The sequence below is a fragment of the Pseudochaenichthys georgianus genome, chromosome 3 (assembly GCF_902827115.2).
Source record: "Pseudochaenichthys georgianus chromosome 3, fPseGeo1.2, whole genome shotgun sequence".
Classification (NCBI taxonomy): Eukaryota; Metazoa; Chordata; class Actinopteri; order Perciformes; family Channichthyidae; genus Pseudochaenichthys; species Pseudochaenichthys georgianus.
In genome coordinates this window covers 24112106-24126947 of record NC_047505.1, presented here as the reverse complement: position 1 = coordinate 24126947, position 14842 = coordinate 24112106, and the positions used below count along the sequence as shown (strand labels likewise).

At 41.1% G+C, this 14842-nt stretch overlaps 1 protein-coding gene across 2 annotated transcripts in view; it reads left to right on the top strand.

Moving 5' to 3' along the window:
* chrna7a (cholinergic receptor, nicotinic, alpha 7a (neuronal)) overlaps positions 1 to 14842 on the top strand; it is a 49882-nt gene that overhangs the window by 33491 nt on the left and 1549 nt on the right. For both annotated transcript variants that reach the window (XM_034109179.2, XM_071202041.1), the window contains 2 exons: positions 13801 to 13887; positions 14248 to 14357. In XM_034109179.2, the coding sequence (XP_033965070.1) occupies positions 13801 to 13887; positions 14248 to 14357 (197 nt within the window). The remainder of the gene's footprint in view (positions 1 to 13800; positions 13888 to 14247; positions 14358 to 14842) is intronic.

The window sequence follows — 14842 nt, the reverse complement described above, 5'->3', positions numbered from 1 at the left end:
ACCTAAATCAAAATATAATATTATTTTCAAAAGCTTTTTTTGTCTGACGCTTCAATTAATTTTAAACAGACAGTTCAACAAAAGGATACCCAAAACATGTAATTTTATCATTTAAATATTGAATTGTTCTCTCTTAGTAAGATCCCATTTTCAATAAAATTGCAGTCTTACCTTGACATGAAGATGAAGTCCATGTGCCTATCCTTCTGGACAAAAATCTCTATTACTTTTTTGGCTGTGCCCCACCTGCCCCTAATGACCAGTCGCCACTGACAGTGACATGTTTTTGCCATCGATTATTTTATCATACTGTTCTGTACAGATGAGACTTTGTCATAGATGTATTTATATGTGTGCCTGTTATTATTTTACCGTCATGTACAGATGAGACTTCGTAATCAGATGTAGCCTATGTATATGTGTGTCTGTGATTTTATACTGAATGTAAAGTAACTGGAAATACCTCTGTCTGTGTGTGTGTGTGTGTGTGTGTGTGTGTGTGTGTGTGTGTGTGTGTGTGTGTGTGTGTGTGTGTGTGTGTGTGTGTGTGTGTGTGTGTGTGTGTGTGTGTGTGTGTGTGTGTGTGTGTGTGTGTGTGTGTGTGTGTGTGTGTGTGTGTGTGTGTGTGTGTGTGTGTGTGTGTGTGTGTGTGTGTGTGTGTGTGTGTGTGTGTGTGTGTGTGTGATCGAGAGAGACTCCTTCTCCAACCTCCGAAACTTAATTTTAATGTGTGCATTGTTATTTGTGCTTGAGCAGCATTTTACTTGAACTTTATTTCAATGAAATTAGTTGTAATTATTGTCCTACATTTTAATTTGTTTTACAGAGATGTTTCACAGCTGTCTGGGCCTAGTGGCCCACAGGTGGCAGCGTTTATCCAGCAGCCAGAACATCCCTCTGTGCCTGCCCCCAGGTCAAGATCTACTGTGGCTCAAGGGCCTTCACCAGAGCCATCACCACCAAGGACCAGCAGACCAGCATCACTACAGCTGCCTCCATCTGCGGCTGCCACCAGGTCAAGATACACCTCAGCACAAAGGCTCCACCACAGCCATCACCTTCAACCCAGCCAGCAAGGAGGTCTCATGGAGGTCTCATATATAACTTGTACCCCCCACCTACACAGCAGCCCATGCACCATCACCCCCCACCTACACAGCAGCCAGACCCACTGTCTTGAAAGACAGACAAAGACCTTGACACGGTCTTGACATTTATAATGAATAGTTGATGGAAAGTTCTGAAGTTCAATTTTGTAAATAGTTATATTTTCCAGTTTCTTATATTTATATAAATAGTTGGTTGAAAAAAACATATTTATAATAAATTGTTGGTTGAAAAAAAGGTTGAATGCTCAATTTGTACACATCACATGAACCTTGGTATGTAATATGAAGTCATTATTCAGTCCTAATGTATCTCAGTCCCTGCTGTGGTGAAAGTAGAGTGATAAACACCTATTTCACTCAAAATTCGAATTTAATTTTTTTCATTTTATACATGAATAACACATTTATATACAGTGTAATTCCAATATTTCACTGCTTTTGTGATCCTAAGACTTTGGTAACCAAATCTAAAACACCAAAACAATTCGATCACATGAGTAAATTTGTGTTTTCACAAGAGTTTTGAAGATTTTCCGAAAATCGGATGTCAAATTTTAAGCTTTTGAGCTACTTATCTCATCAAACAGTGCTCTAAGGTGAGTAATTTGCATATATAGCAATACCAGAGATTGTCCTGAGCATTTTGATATGTAACACATGGGGTGCCATGTTCGAAGAAATACATAAAAGGTGATTTAAGAAAACATCTAAAAATCGAGAAAATACCCTTAGACTCCAGAGGGTTAAGCTTTTTTGAGAAATAATTAGTGGTGCACGATAATTATCGGTCCGATATTAGGAATTATGACGTCATCCCGATAAACCCGATAAAAGTATTAATAGCCCCGATAATATACAATATATTTTTTGGGTAAAAAAAAAGAAAACAATAGGCCTACATTGGATTGGATTGGGATGAGGGGCGCTTGTTTTTTACTCGGCTCCTCCCGTTTTGCCAGTACTGTGGTATTAGTGGTTTAGGAAGAGGGGAGTTTTTCACAAATCCAGCGCTCCCTAACTCATGCCTGGCTGTGACGTAAATGGTGTGCGGCCGTGAAGCCAGGACAGTAAACAAACATGTCGTCGGCAGTATGGGACTATTTCAAAGTTTCAGAGTTAGATAGTTCACTTGCTATTTGTATTAACAAATGCAATGCAGAAGTTCCGCGAGGAGGGAAAAAGGCAATAAGCTATAATACTTCCAACCTGATTAGTCACCTGAAACATCGCCATCGCTACGATGGTGTGTTAAAAGCGTACGAAGACGCCTGCGCTGCTAAACTAGCGGCGAATCCAAAGCCAGCTGCAAAGGCACCGGGGCTTTTACCTGTCGACGAGGCTTTTGAAAAAGGCAAGACGTTTCCCAGATTTGTTTGGGGAAATAAATATGGTCACTTTGAAGAGTCAAAACTGTTCTTGGCTTTGTTTTGTTCATAGTAGTAATGCTCATGTCATTTGCTCACTACTAGTCTTTTTTTTACCACCAGGTGTGCAAAAACGACAGGTACATTTAATATATATATATATATTATATTATTATCGGTTATCGGTATCGGTCTTGAGAAGCAGGAAGTTATCGGTATCGGTTTCAAAAAACCAATATCGTGCATTCCTAGAAATAATCATCAAACATTTCCCCTGATTTTTGTGTACATTGGTTCACAGTTGTCATATTTATCATTGGCTTGTATTTCATCTCTTGTGACTGGCGTAAAGCTGCAAGCTGAGCTGAGTCAACTCCATGCAGCAGTTGCATCCCAATTAGCAGGTCTGACTTCGCCCCAACCAAGACCCATCTTAGTTGAGCAGACATGCTCCATTTCACCTGAAGTAGGTCTGCACTGTGTCACAATTTTTCCAGAGCGTTGGCAAATACCTTCCCATTATTCTTTGGTTCTGGAAGTGTTTCAATAATGGCTTGTAATTCTGAAACTTTCCATGGTCTGTAAACATGCTGTACGCCTCCCGTACCGTTTGGACATTCTGTCATTGGTCCAAGCATCAAGTTGTTTACTTCAGATTGTTCTTCAGGCATAGATAAGAAATGTGGCTATGGTGGTGCACCTGACTGATAAACAGTTCCTGATCTTGTCTTTCCATTGTTTTGAGTAGTACTGGCCCAGAAAGGGAAAGGGGATTTTACTGTGCTTGGAGAAGCAGGATGCTTCATAGCTTGTTCTAGCAGCCCCCCGTATGGTGGGGGTGACAAAGCCCCAAGGTTATTCGCAGCAGTTTCAGCTTTGTTTACATTATCCCCCCCTTCATTTCGTTTTTGGCCGGCTATGAATCATCTGATTTGTGTGGCTGACCTTTCGACCCATGGGGCTCCAGACCCCAAGGCACTCTGTCATGTACTCAAAATCCCAATCAGGGGGGGCAAACGGGCGAGGCTGATCAATGAGGTCTTTCAACATTGCTATGTCAGATTTTTCAAAAAAGCCATCTTGAGACCATTTTGGCTCAAAATCTTCAACAACCCTACAAAATGGCGATGTGTAATAAGTTGAGCCTGTCACCTCTTCAATCAGGCCTTGAGGAGTCATTTTTATAATTTGTTCACTTGCACCATCAGTACTCAATGAGACAAACACTCTAATAACGCTCTTACAAACTTGCTCAACCCTCTTCCTATTTTTCCCACAGTTTCAAACTCTCAAGCTGTTTAAACCATTTCTTGTTAACTTTTTTGCAGGCACTTACTTTTGCTTTTCTATTCTAGGTGAAAATAAAAACTAAGACATTTTTATTTCAATATAGCTACTTCATATACTCAGTAAATCTTTTTTTACTTTCCCTTAATGTTACTGTATGTAATATAACTTTTTCCTTTGAAATATAATTAAGTACAATTCTTAGTTAATGATAAATACCATGAAATTCACAATGCAATGCAATGGTAACAATCAGTTCTCAAAACTTCTCATAAAAACCACAATGTGACGTAACTGTATCCTACAAAAACTATGCTAAAAACAACAAATTATTGTTTCTTATTTATTTCAATATAGCTACTACATAAAATCACACATTGATCTATTAATTTCAATGTATTAATTCCAACTTCAGATCACTCATTGATCTTCTACTCCTTATTTTTAAACTCACTCACTCACTCACATAAAAATACAAATTTAAAAATCTTCCTTGACGCATGGCTTCACATGCTTTCATTTTTTTTCATTTTTTTTTTTAGTTTTACTTACATTGCCTGATGCCTGAAAGAATGAGGCATCAGAGAAAAGAGCAAACGGACACACTGCTGCTCTCACGGCTGATAACACAAAGGGTCTCCTCTTTTACAGAATCGGAAGGATGGGGGAGATACTTTCACAGACAAATACAGACACACCCCGGCTAGAGCTCTCAGCCTTTTCAGGAGAAGGGGGGCTTCTTTGACCAATTAACAACAAACTATCCATCCATCCATCCATCTTCTCCCGCTTATCCGTGGTCGGGTCGCGGGGGTAGCAGTTCCAGCAGAGAGCCCCAAACTTTCTTTTCCCTGGCGACATCAACCAGCTCTGACTGGGGGACAACAAACTATGGTATACGAAAACATTTAGTGCTTTATCACAGGCTCTACATTACGGCCTGACAAAACATGGAAACATGGAAACCTCCACTTTTGTATTTAGTGAATTCGAGAGGCAAGTTTTATCTTTTTAACTCCTTCAACTCAGATCAGGCTTATTAATCTCTTAATTACCGAACGGACCGGAACAAAATGTGCACTTGGCTCGCAAAGCAAATCAGATCAGTATTCCTCAGCCAATACATCTCTGAACCTTAAGACAAAAGTCATTAGGATCTTCTCAGGCAGAATTCAAGACTACGAGCAAATACAGTGATTCCTCCAGCATAACATGTCATTATGGCTAGCAAAGATCATATTCCCTAAGTCAACCTTAAACTTCTCAGGCAGACTACACATTTATCAACATAAAACAAGACCAACAAACCAAACAAACAACCATCAAACGACAATCAACTATAGCTGTGCCTTAAATCCACTCCTCTCCTTTTTTACCCTTAAATGTGTCTAAAAAAGTCTGGTTTCTCAATTCCTCGGGATTTTACCACAGCCGTCTCAGGGCTGCCTGGCCAAGGGAGTTGAGACCCCCAGGGAGAAACCCAGCAACTCGCAGCATCGGCATCTCGGTAGGACCTCCAAAATGTTGTGGCAATTTAGCACTCACAACAGGAAAGAATGAAACAGAGGAATCAAATAAAACACAGATATAGTTGATCAATTATTATTTCGTTGTACAACAATCAATAACTAGAAAATGCATTTCCTGCAGAAAATGCTTGCGAATGCTGTAAACTGTGAACATTTGTGGCTGAATTTAGCTGAAAAAGCTGAATATGTTATTAGCTGAATGGTAGCGGCTTTTAGCTAAAAAAAAAAAAGTAAAATGTGTTGCTGAACTTAGCGGAGAAATGCAGAAAAGTGAAATGATTTGAATCAAATTGTTACAGCTCAAATGCATTGCAATGACTTTGTTGAAAACTTGAAAGTGAAATGTTAAACTGGAAGAGTAGGAAAAATAGTGAAGAAGCTTAATATTTAAAAGAAAACGTTTAAAAAAGGTATTAACAACAACATGTATAGCCTCAATGTCCTGAAATAGCTGAATAATGTAATAGTTGAATGGTTTCTGCAGCTGAAAGTAGGCTGAAGGAGTTACATATCAGATGTAAGTAGTAGTGAATGAATGTGTATTAAGAAGTGAAAAGAAAGTAAAAAGGCTTGGGAAAGCAGCAGAATATTTTGACTGCAAACTCTTTGACAAAAAACATACGTCACCAATAATGTATAAAATATGTGGAACCTGTTGAAGTCTCCATCAGACAGAAAATAATAGGCTGAGACAGTCTGTTAAAGTCCAGTGTGTTTGTCAGTGTTTGTTTCTGTGCTGAGCACATAATCATAACAAATAATCATAACACCTGTGTGAGCCCAGAGATCAAAGGTTTCAATCTGCCCAGAATGCTGTAGGAGCCACATGAAGTATTTGTCTGTTTGTTACGGTACATGTTTTTGAGTCACTATAGGTGGTGGGCTTGTCATTGGATTTGTGTGGTGACGTTTGCAGTTATATCCGGTTGCTTTTACCTGCGCACTTTGTGATAGATGGAGGGGGAGTGAGCTGGAGAAGGACCATTTTTGTTGACCGCACGCATATAATAAAATACGCATATGGATATGGTCTATTGAATGTTTGCTTTGGAAATAAAAGGTCAAACGCATACTGTTGGAAAGACTGAGTTTTTGAGCGTCCACAATGTTTTTCTCTTGTTTAGTCCCTCGCGGCACTTTGTTTGGAATATTACTGCCGCAATAAATGCATTGAGGATTATATCTGACAATTTTGCCACCTGTTCAAAAACTATGGCTCCTATCTAAAAATGAACAGACCGTGAGCATCATTTTATTTATTTTCCAACCTAGGAGAGGTTTTCCTACGTTTTTCATGAAAAATTTGTCTCAGGAGTGTAGGGTTTGGGAATTATGAAAGGTTTAAAACGTTTTTTGTGAGAATTTCAAGCTGTCCTCCACTCTGTTTTGAGATCAAAGCACTCTAAGCCTTAACGAGCTGCGCAATACACACTCATGTTCAAATCTGAAGAAAACTAAGTAAATATCTGAAAGTGTAAAAGATATAAAAAATCTGAATAACAAGTTTTAAAGCTGAGTGTCTTGTGATCATTTTAAAGTTGGAATGAAGCCTCTAGCTGAAAGTATGTGGAAGGAGAAGCATTTGGCGCAAGGTGTAGGTAAAAGAGGATTTGAAGGTTCCTCCCATTGACTTCCATGTTAAAAAAAGAGTTTAAAAAGCTGAATATTTCCAAAGGTATGAAATATTTTTGAAAAAGTTGAAAGTTTCCCAACAATTGCTGAAAAGGCTGAATAGTTTGATATTTTAATGGATCTGTAGCTGAAAGTATGCTGAAGTTATTGAAAGCCAAAGTATTGGTTGATTTGAAGATTTGAAGAACTACGAGGAAAACATTACCTCTGCTCTCAAGCAGTCCTACAGCGATGCTCCAACCCAGTAGAACTTTACAGAGACATACAGTGGGGCAAAAAAGTATTTAGTCAGCCACCAATTGTGCAAGTTCTCCCACTTTAAAAGATAAGAGTCCTGTAATTTTCATCCTAGGTACACTTCAACTATGAGAGACAGAATGGGGGGAAAGAATCCAGGAAATCACATTGTATGATTTTTAATGAATTAATTGGTAAATTCCTCGGTAAAATAAGTATTTGGTCACCTACAAACAAACAAGATTTCTGGCTCTCACAGACCTGTAACTTCTTCTTTAAGAGCCTCCTCTGTCCTCCACTCGTTAACTGTATTAATGGCACCTGTTTGAACTCGTTATCAGTATAAAAGACACCTGTCCACAACCTCAAACAGTCACTATGGCCAAGACTAAAGAGCTGTCAAAGGACACCAGAAACAAAATGGTAGACCTGCACCAGGCTGGGAAGACTGAATCTGCAATAGGTAAGCAGCTTGGTGTGAAGAAATCAACTGTGGGAGCAATTATTAGAAAATGGAAGACATACAAGTCCACTGATAATCTCCCTCGATCTGGGGCTCCACGCAAGATCTCACCCCATGGGGTCAAAATGATCACAAGAACGGTGAGCAAAGATCCCAGAACCACACGGGGGGACCTAGTCAATGACCTGCAGAGAGCGGGGACCAAAGTAACAAAGGCTACCATCAGTAGCACACTACGCCGCCAGGGACTCAAATCCTGCAGTGCCAGACGTGTCCCCCTGCATAAGCCAGTACATGTCCAGGCCCGTCTGAAGTTTGCTAGAGAGCATTTACAGTTGCAAGCTGTGAACCCTTTGGAATTACCTGGATTTCTCATTTCATTTCATTTCAAACCTTTATTTATACAGATGAATCCCATTGAGATCATTGATCTCTTTTTCAAGGGAGACCTGCTCAAGTAGTTCCACATGAAACATAAAAACATAAATAGATCAACAAAAGGACATCATACAGCATCATTTACATAATTATCCACATAAACAGGTACCAATAGCTTCCGATTGACTAGCATCCAACCGATGCATAAGTTGGTCATAAAATGTGTTCTGATCTTCATCTAAGTCACAACAATAGACAAACACAGTCTGCTTAAACTAATACCACATAAACAATTATATGTTTTCATGTTTTTATTGAACACACCATGTAAACATTCACAGTGCAGGGTGAAGGCTAAAGACTTCTTCAAGAGCTAATTGGAGTCAGGAGTCAGCCAACCTGGAGTCCAATCAATGAGACAAGATTGGAGGTGTTGGTTAAAGCTGCCCTGCCCTATAAAAAATACACACCAGTTTTGAATTTGCTATTCTTAAGAAGCATTGCCAGATGTGAACCATGCCTCGCACAAAAGAGCTCTCAGAAGACCTACGATTAAGAATTGTTGACTTGCATAAAGCTGGAAAGGGTTACAAAAGTATCTCTAAAAGCCTTGATGTTCATCAGTCCACGGTGAGACAAGTTGTCTCTAAATGGAGAAAGTTCAGCACTGTTGTTACTCTCCCTAGGAGTGGCCGTCCTGTAAAGATGACTGCAAGAGCACAGCGCAGAATGCTCAATGAGGTGAAGAAGAATCCTAGAGTGTCAGCTAGAGACTTAAAGAAATCTCTGGCACATGCTAACATCTCTGTTGACGAATCTACGATACGTAAAACACTGAACAAGAATGGAGTTCATGGGAGGACACCACGGAGGAAGCCACTGCTGTCCAGAGAAAACATTGCTGCACATTTGAAGTTTGCAAAAGAGCACCTGGATGTTCCACAGTACTACTGGCAAAATATTCTGTGGACAGATGAAACAGAAGAGGATTGGGAGAATGTCATATGCTCAGATGAAACCAAAATAGAACTTTTTGGTAAAAACTCAACGAGACGTGTTTGGAGGAGAAAGAATGCTGAGTTGCATCCAAAGAACACTATACCTACTGGGAAACATGGGGGTGGAAACATCATGCTTTGGGGCTGTTTTTCTGCAAAGGGACCAGGACGACTGATCTGTGTAAAGGAAAGAATGAATGGGGCCATGTATCGTGAGATTTTGAGTGACAACCTCCTTCCATCAGCAAGGGCATTGAAGATGAAACTTGGCTGGGTCTTTCAGCATGACAATGATCCCAAACACACCGCCCGGGCAACGAAGGAGTGGCTTCGTAAGAAGCATTTCAAGGTCCTGGAGTGGCCTAGCCAGTCTCCAGATCTCAACCCCATAGAAAATCTTTGGAGGGAGTTGAAAGTCCGTGTTGCCCAGCGACAGCCCCAAAACATCACTGCTCTAGAGGAGATCTGCATGGAGGAATGGGCCAAAATACCAGCAACAGTGTGTGAAAACCTTGTGAAGACTTACAGAAAACGTTTGACCTCTGTCATTGCCAACAAAGGGTATATAACAAAGTATTGAGATGAACTTTTGGTATTGACCAAATACTTATTTTCCACCATAATTTGCAAATAAATTCTTTAAAAATCAGACAATGTGATTTTCTGGATTTTTTTTCTTCTCATTTTGTCTCATAGTTGAGGTATACCTAGGATGGAAATTACTTCTGCCTCTCTCATCTTTTTAAGTGGGAGAACTTGCACAATTGGTGGCTGACTAAATACTTTTTTGCCCCAATGTATATAGGATTCTAAAAATGACGCACCCTCATTTTCCTTACATTAACTAACACACAACATCACATGTTCTGCCTCTGAATGCTATACTTGTATGTTCCAGATGTCAAAAGTGTACTTATCTCATGACATCCTTTAGGAGTAGTCAACTAACAAAGGTTAACTGTTTTTATAACCTGAGGACTTCTCTGAATTTCCTCTAACCTCGATGTCAGCTTACTTAAAATGAATACATCTATTGATAATTCAGAACGACCATTGTCTCTCTAACTCTGTGTGACCCAACTCAGTAATACACATCATATAGCTTACCATGTGGCCTTAATGAATATGCCAGAAATACGCTGTAATAAAGATTCTGCCATAACATGTACTCCACACTCACGGCGTTAACTAAGGCTGTTGACACAGCCATAGCGAAGGAGTGTCGCCCCGCTCTGGTCAACCCGGATCATTAAACAACTCGGGTGCACCGATAAAGCGGTTAACTCAGACACTCTTTTGGCTGACGTTAAGGCAAGTAGCAATGCTGTCTTCCACAACAGAGCTTTCAGGGAGGAGAGCTCCAGAGGCTCAAATGGTCCTGTGACCAGAGCCTCGAGCACCAGCGGCAGGTCCCACTGCGGGGCGGAGGCGCAAAAACCTCATCATTAGTGGCTGAGAAAAGGCTGACCTGCCGCTAAATCCCTCATGGCAGGACGAGATGCTGCTGCATACACTTTCACTGTGGAATGAGCAAGCCCTCTGTCCACCAATAACTGTAAGTACGACAAAATAGATCCCATCTATTTTCCGCTCCTCACACCATCGCAGGAATCCCAGCCACTTCGGCCTGTAACAGGCTGTGGTGGATCCCGCTCTAGCTGCCTGGAAAGACTAAATAACCCTATCAGACAATCCACCCTGCCTTAGCCTGTCCCTCTCAGGAATCAAGCCTGGAGAGGTTGGCCCAGAGTAGGTAACGCCCCGATTGCTCCTGAGAGATCGCCCCCCCAAACTTGGGGGAGTGCCCAGGGCTGGCCCACCTTCATCTGTGTCATCTCTGAGTATCACGGTGCCCCCACGCGATCCGGCGCTACCAGGATGATTGACAGACGTTCTCGCCTCACTCTCCCCAGGAGTGGGAGAATGAGACGCAACGGTGGAAAGGCGTGAAGCAGCTTCTTTGGCCATGGCTCGTGTGCAAGCATGTCCAACCCCAAGGGCGGGTCGTCGCTCAGAGCCATGGAGAACCACAGGGCGCAGTGGGTGTTGCGCTGGCTGGCGAACAGATCCACCTCTGCTGTCCCGAACCGGACCCAGATCCGCTTCACCAACTCCGGGCGAAGCACCCACTCGCCTGGCAGGGGGCCGCCCCTCGACATGAGGTCAGCCCCCCTGTTTTACAGACCTCAGAGACTATCAGAGATAACACCACCTCTGCAGCCCATAACGACACTTTCTCCGCTGTGGTCAACAAAGCGGCGGAGCGGACTCCGCCCTGCCTGTTGATATATGCCACTGTGGTGCTGTTGTCGCTCCTGACCATTACATGTGTCCCCTGAATCTAGGGTTTGAAATGCTGGAGGACCAACACTACTGCCCGCAGCTCTAGGAGGTTGCTGTGCCGTGTCTCTATAGAGACCAGCGCCCCCCTATAGCTCTCCCCAGGCAGGTCCCTCCCCATCCTGTTCCGGATGCATCCGTGAACACTGTGATGTAGGAGGTCACCCGTCCCAGTGGTGATCCGGGGACCCCAGAACCGGAGATTGCCCTCCACTGAGGGGGGGGGGGGGTGGTCACCAGACACAGTTTGTGTCTCTTGAGATCTAAACGCAGGCTGGAGAACCACCTCTGCAGGTGGCGCATATGCAGTAACCCAAGCGGGACCACAACGTGAGCTGCCGCCATGAGACCCAGAGAGGGGAGTGGCAAGCCTGCACGCTCCACCGCCATAGCCATCACCGCCGGGAACTCCTGTCGTGCAGACCTGTGCTGATGGCCTTCCTGGCGGTCACCGGAAATCTCGGACAACGAGGTGTCATTATCGTCGTCCCTCTTCAGTCTCAGTGAATGAATGCTTGCATGATAGGATAGAGGGGAGTACCCATAGAGTCCAGTAGAGGGCGGAGCCTGTGAGAGATATAACAACACAACCCTTTCAACCATGAACGCTGCCATAGTTTTGATTTTCATATTAAATGTTTAAAGGCTGCACTGCTTCATGCCATGTTGACTTGCCTGTGGTTTAATGCAGTTCAAATAATACAGGTTAAAACTTACAAAATCATAAACTAATTAAATCTTTTACAGCCCCATAGTGTTCGACACAGAGACAACTTTTCTTTTACCTCATTGTTCTCCATCTACAATAATTGTTTGTCCTAGCCCATTTGTCTCCTGGATAATCAGTCTTTCTGTAAAAAACAATGTTTCTTTCATTTATCCACTTCCTCTGTGGCCTTGTGAGGTAATCTGATAATCAGCACTGAGTGAGTGAACTGTCAGTGGACCGTGAAAACGGTATAATTGTATGTCAATTGTCACTGTTGACTTGAATGTTTGAGCCCATTTCATGCATACATTACACTAGCTTTGTGGAATGTGTGTGTGTGTGTGTGTGTGTGTGTGTGTGTGTGTGTGTGTGTGTGTGTGTGTGTGTGTGTGTGTGTGTGTGTGTGTGTGTGTGTGTGTGTGTGTGTGTGTGTGTGTGTGTGTGTGTGTGTGTGTGTGTGTGTGTGTGTGTGTGTGTGTGTGTGTGTGTGTGTGTGTGTGTGTGTGTGTGTGAAGTCATTATATTATTTGAGAATGGGTGAACACTTGTTGAGAAATGGGTTTTCATGGCTGCATTTATACCCTGATTTTATTTAGATAACATTGCGCTGTCGAGAAAATCATGTTTGTGCACATTTGGATCACCAGTAATATTATGTGAATCTTTTCTATCATAGTGTCTGTATCGTGCCTCTGTATTTAGTGTTGTAAACAGTTGCTTATAATCTTAGTTTTATCAGCAATACTGTGTTCCTGTGTTATATAATTCTCCTTATTTGTTCAAAGGGTTGATTATCTTTTGTTCAAAAGTAATATTTGAAAAATTATCAGCAACCTATTATGTTCTACTTTTAGAAATTATATTTCCAGATTAAGATAGTTTGCTTTTGAGATATTCAGATATTCTTAAATGCTTAAAATCTCGCCAATAGAATTACATAATGTACATGGCTAAAAACAACTGAGAAGAATCATTTGTTTTATTTAGGTTAACTATGGCTAACTGTTATTCTCTTCAGTATACATAATTCAATATGATATTTACAGTATACCGGTTATACAAATTTAAAAGGATTCACATGCTGCAATTTTTCTTTAAAGATATAAGAATATAAGAAAATATAAGCAGTTTTCTTCCCCAGAGATGTCTAATGTACATCGGCATTCCTACAGTTAATTAAGATGTGACTTAATCCTGTTTAGAAGTCCAGGTTTATAGTGAGACATCCAAAGAGCCAGTGGCTTAGCGATGTCAGCTCATTAGAGAAAACTCTGCTCACAGGTATTCTAACAGAAAGCCATTTTCTCTCCGTGCTTGAACCTTCTCAGGTGATGTAATCAGCGACTGTGACACAATATAAGCTCCCCCTTCACATTTTTGCTACAGTGCAGTACCCAATTTGTGGAAGAGAAGCATCACAAATACATGGAACATATTGGAGGACTTTACGCAAAATAGGAACAAAATGAAAACATCAAATAGGAACTCTGTATATTACAACTGGAAACTTTAAAAATGTTTAGTATACATAACACTGAAAATCTGGCAACAGCACACTTAATCTTGTGCATATTTTTACAATATCATTTTACAATATGGAGATGTGCGTTTGACTGACCTTCCACATCCAACTTGTGCAGACATTTAACATCAAAGAATCACAAAGCCCTGTCATTACTGTGTGATTTTTACGCTTCTCTAAGCATTGAATAGTTTTATTGTGAATTTTTACTGAGATTTTGTCTCCTTGCCAGGCATTACGGTCCTGCTCTCCCTGACTGTCTTTATGCTGCTGGTTGCAGAGATTATGCCCGCGACATCGGACTCGGTGCCTGTAATAGGTAAGCCAGGCGCCATGGTTGTCATCTGCTGTCAATGGGAAGACACTGGTGAAAATGTGTGTAGTCATTTTTCATCAGAAGTTCTCCCAATGTCACAGTATAAGTACGTTTAAGCAGCCAACCAACACATGGATTTAGAGATCAGAGGCACCATATTTAAAACATTGAAATGCAAATGTGTTTAGTTTATCTGAAACATCAAAAAGTGTGCTCGAGGCAAGATGGGAGTTTTTCTCTCTGTGAGCCCTTTAACTCATACTGAAAAATGTTTTTATCCTGCTTTTTTTTTCACATAATGTTACCTGCATATGACACAACTGTATCAATTCTAACTGTCTCCTCTTTTTTTCTTTCCCCCAGCTCAGTACTTTGCCACCACCATGGTCATTGTTGGTCTATCTGTAATTGCTACAGTTATTGTGTTACAATATCACCACCATGACCCTGATGGAGCCAAGATGCCAAAGTGGGTGAGTGTCGTTTCATATAATACAATTATCTGTCACCTATAATACCCCATTAACAACACTTTAGTCATTTCCATCGAGCCACACCCCAAAACTGTAGAGTGCATTATGATAAACTATCGAGATTAGCTTTGATTATGCTGCTTTAGTTTTTTATTAGGTTAAAGTCCACTTACAGTGGTTCATTAGGATACATATTCATTTGCTTGAGTAGGACAATGTAAACCAAATGGTATTTTTAACATGAAATGTGCTGAGAGGTGTTTAGGTGTTCAAATATGCTAAAGTGTGTTATCCAGTTATGAAAGTATGAAAACATAAACACAAATCTTCACAAATAGTGTTTTTAAAAATGGTTTCCTATCAATGAAGGATACAACACAAACATGTGCTATTTAATATACTTTATACTACCAGACATTTGAAGTTGTGTACTTCATTCATCTGGTGCAATGATATAATCACTGTTTCATTGTGATTGGACTGAT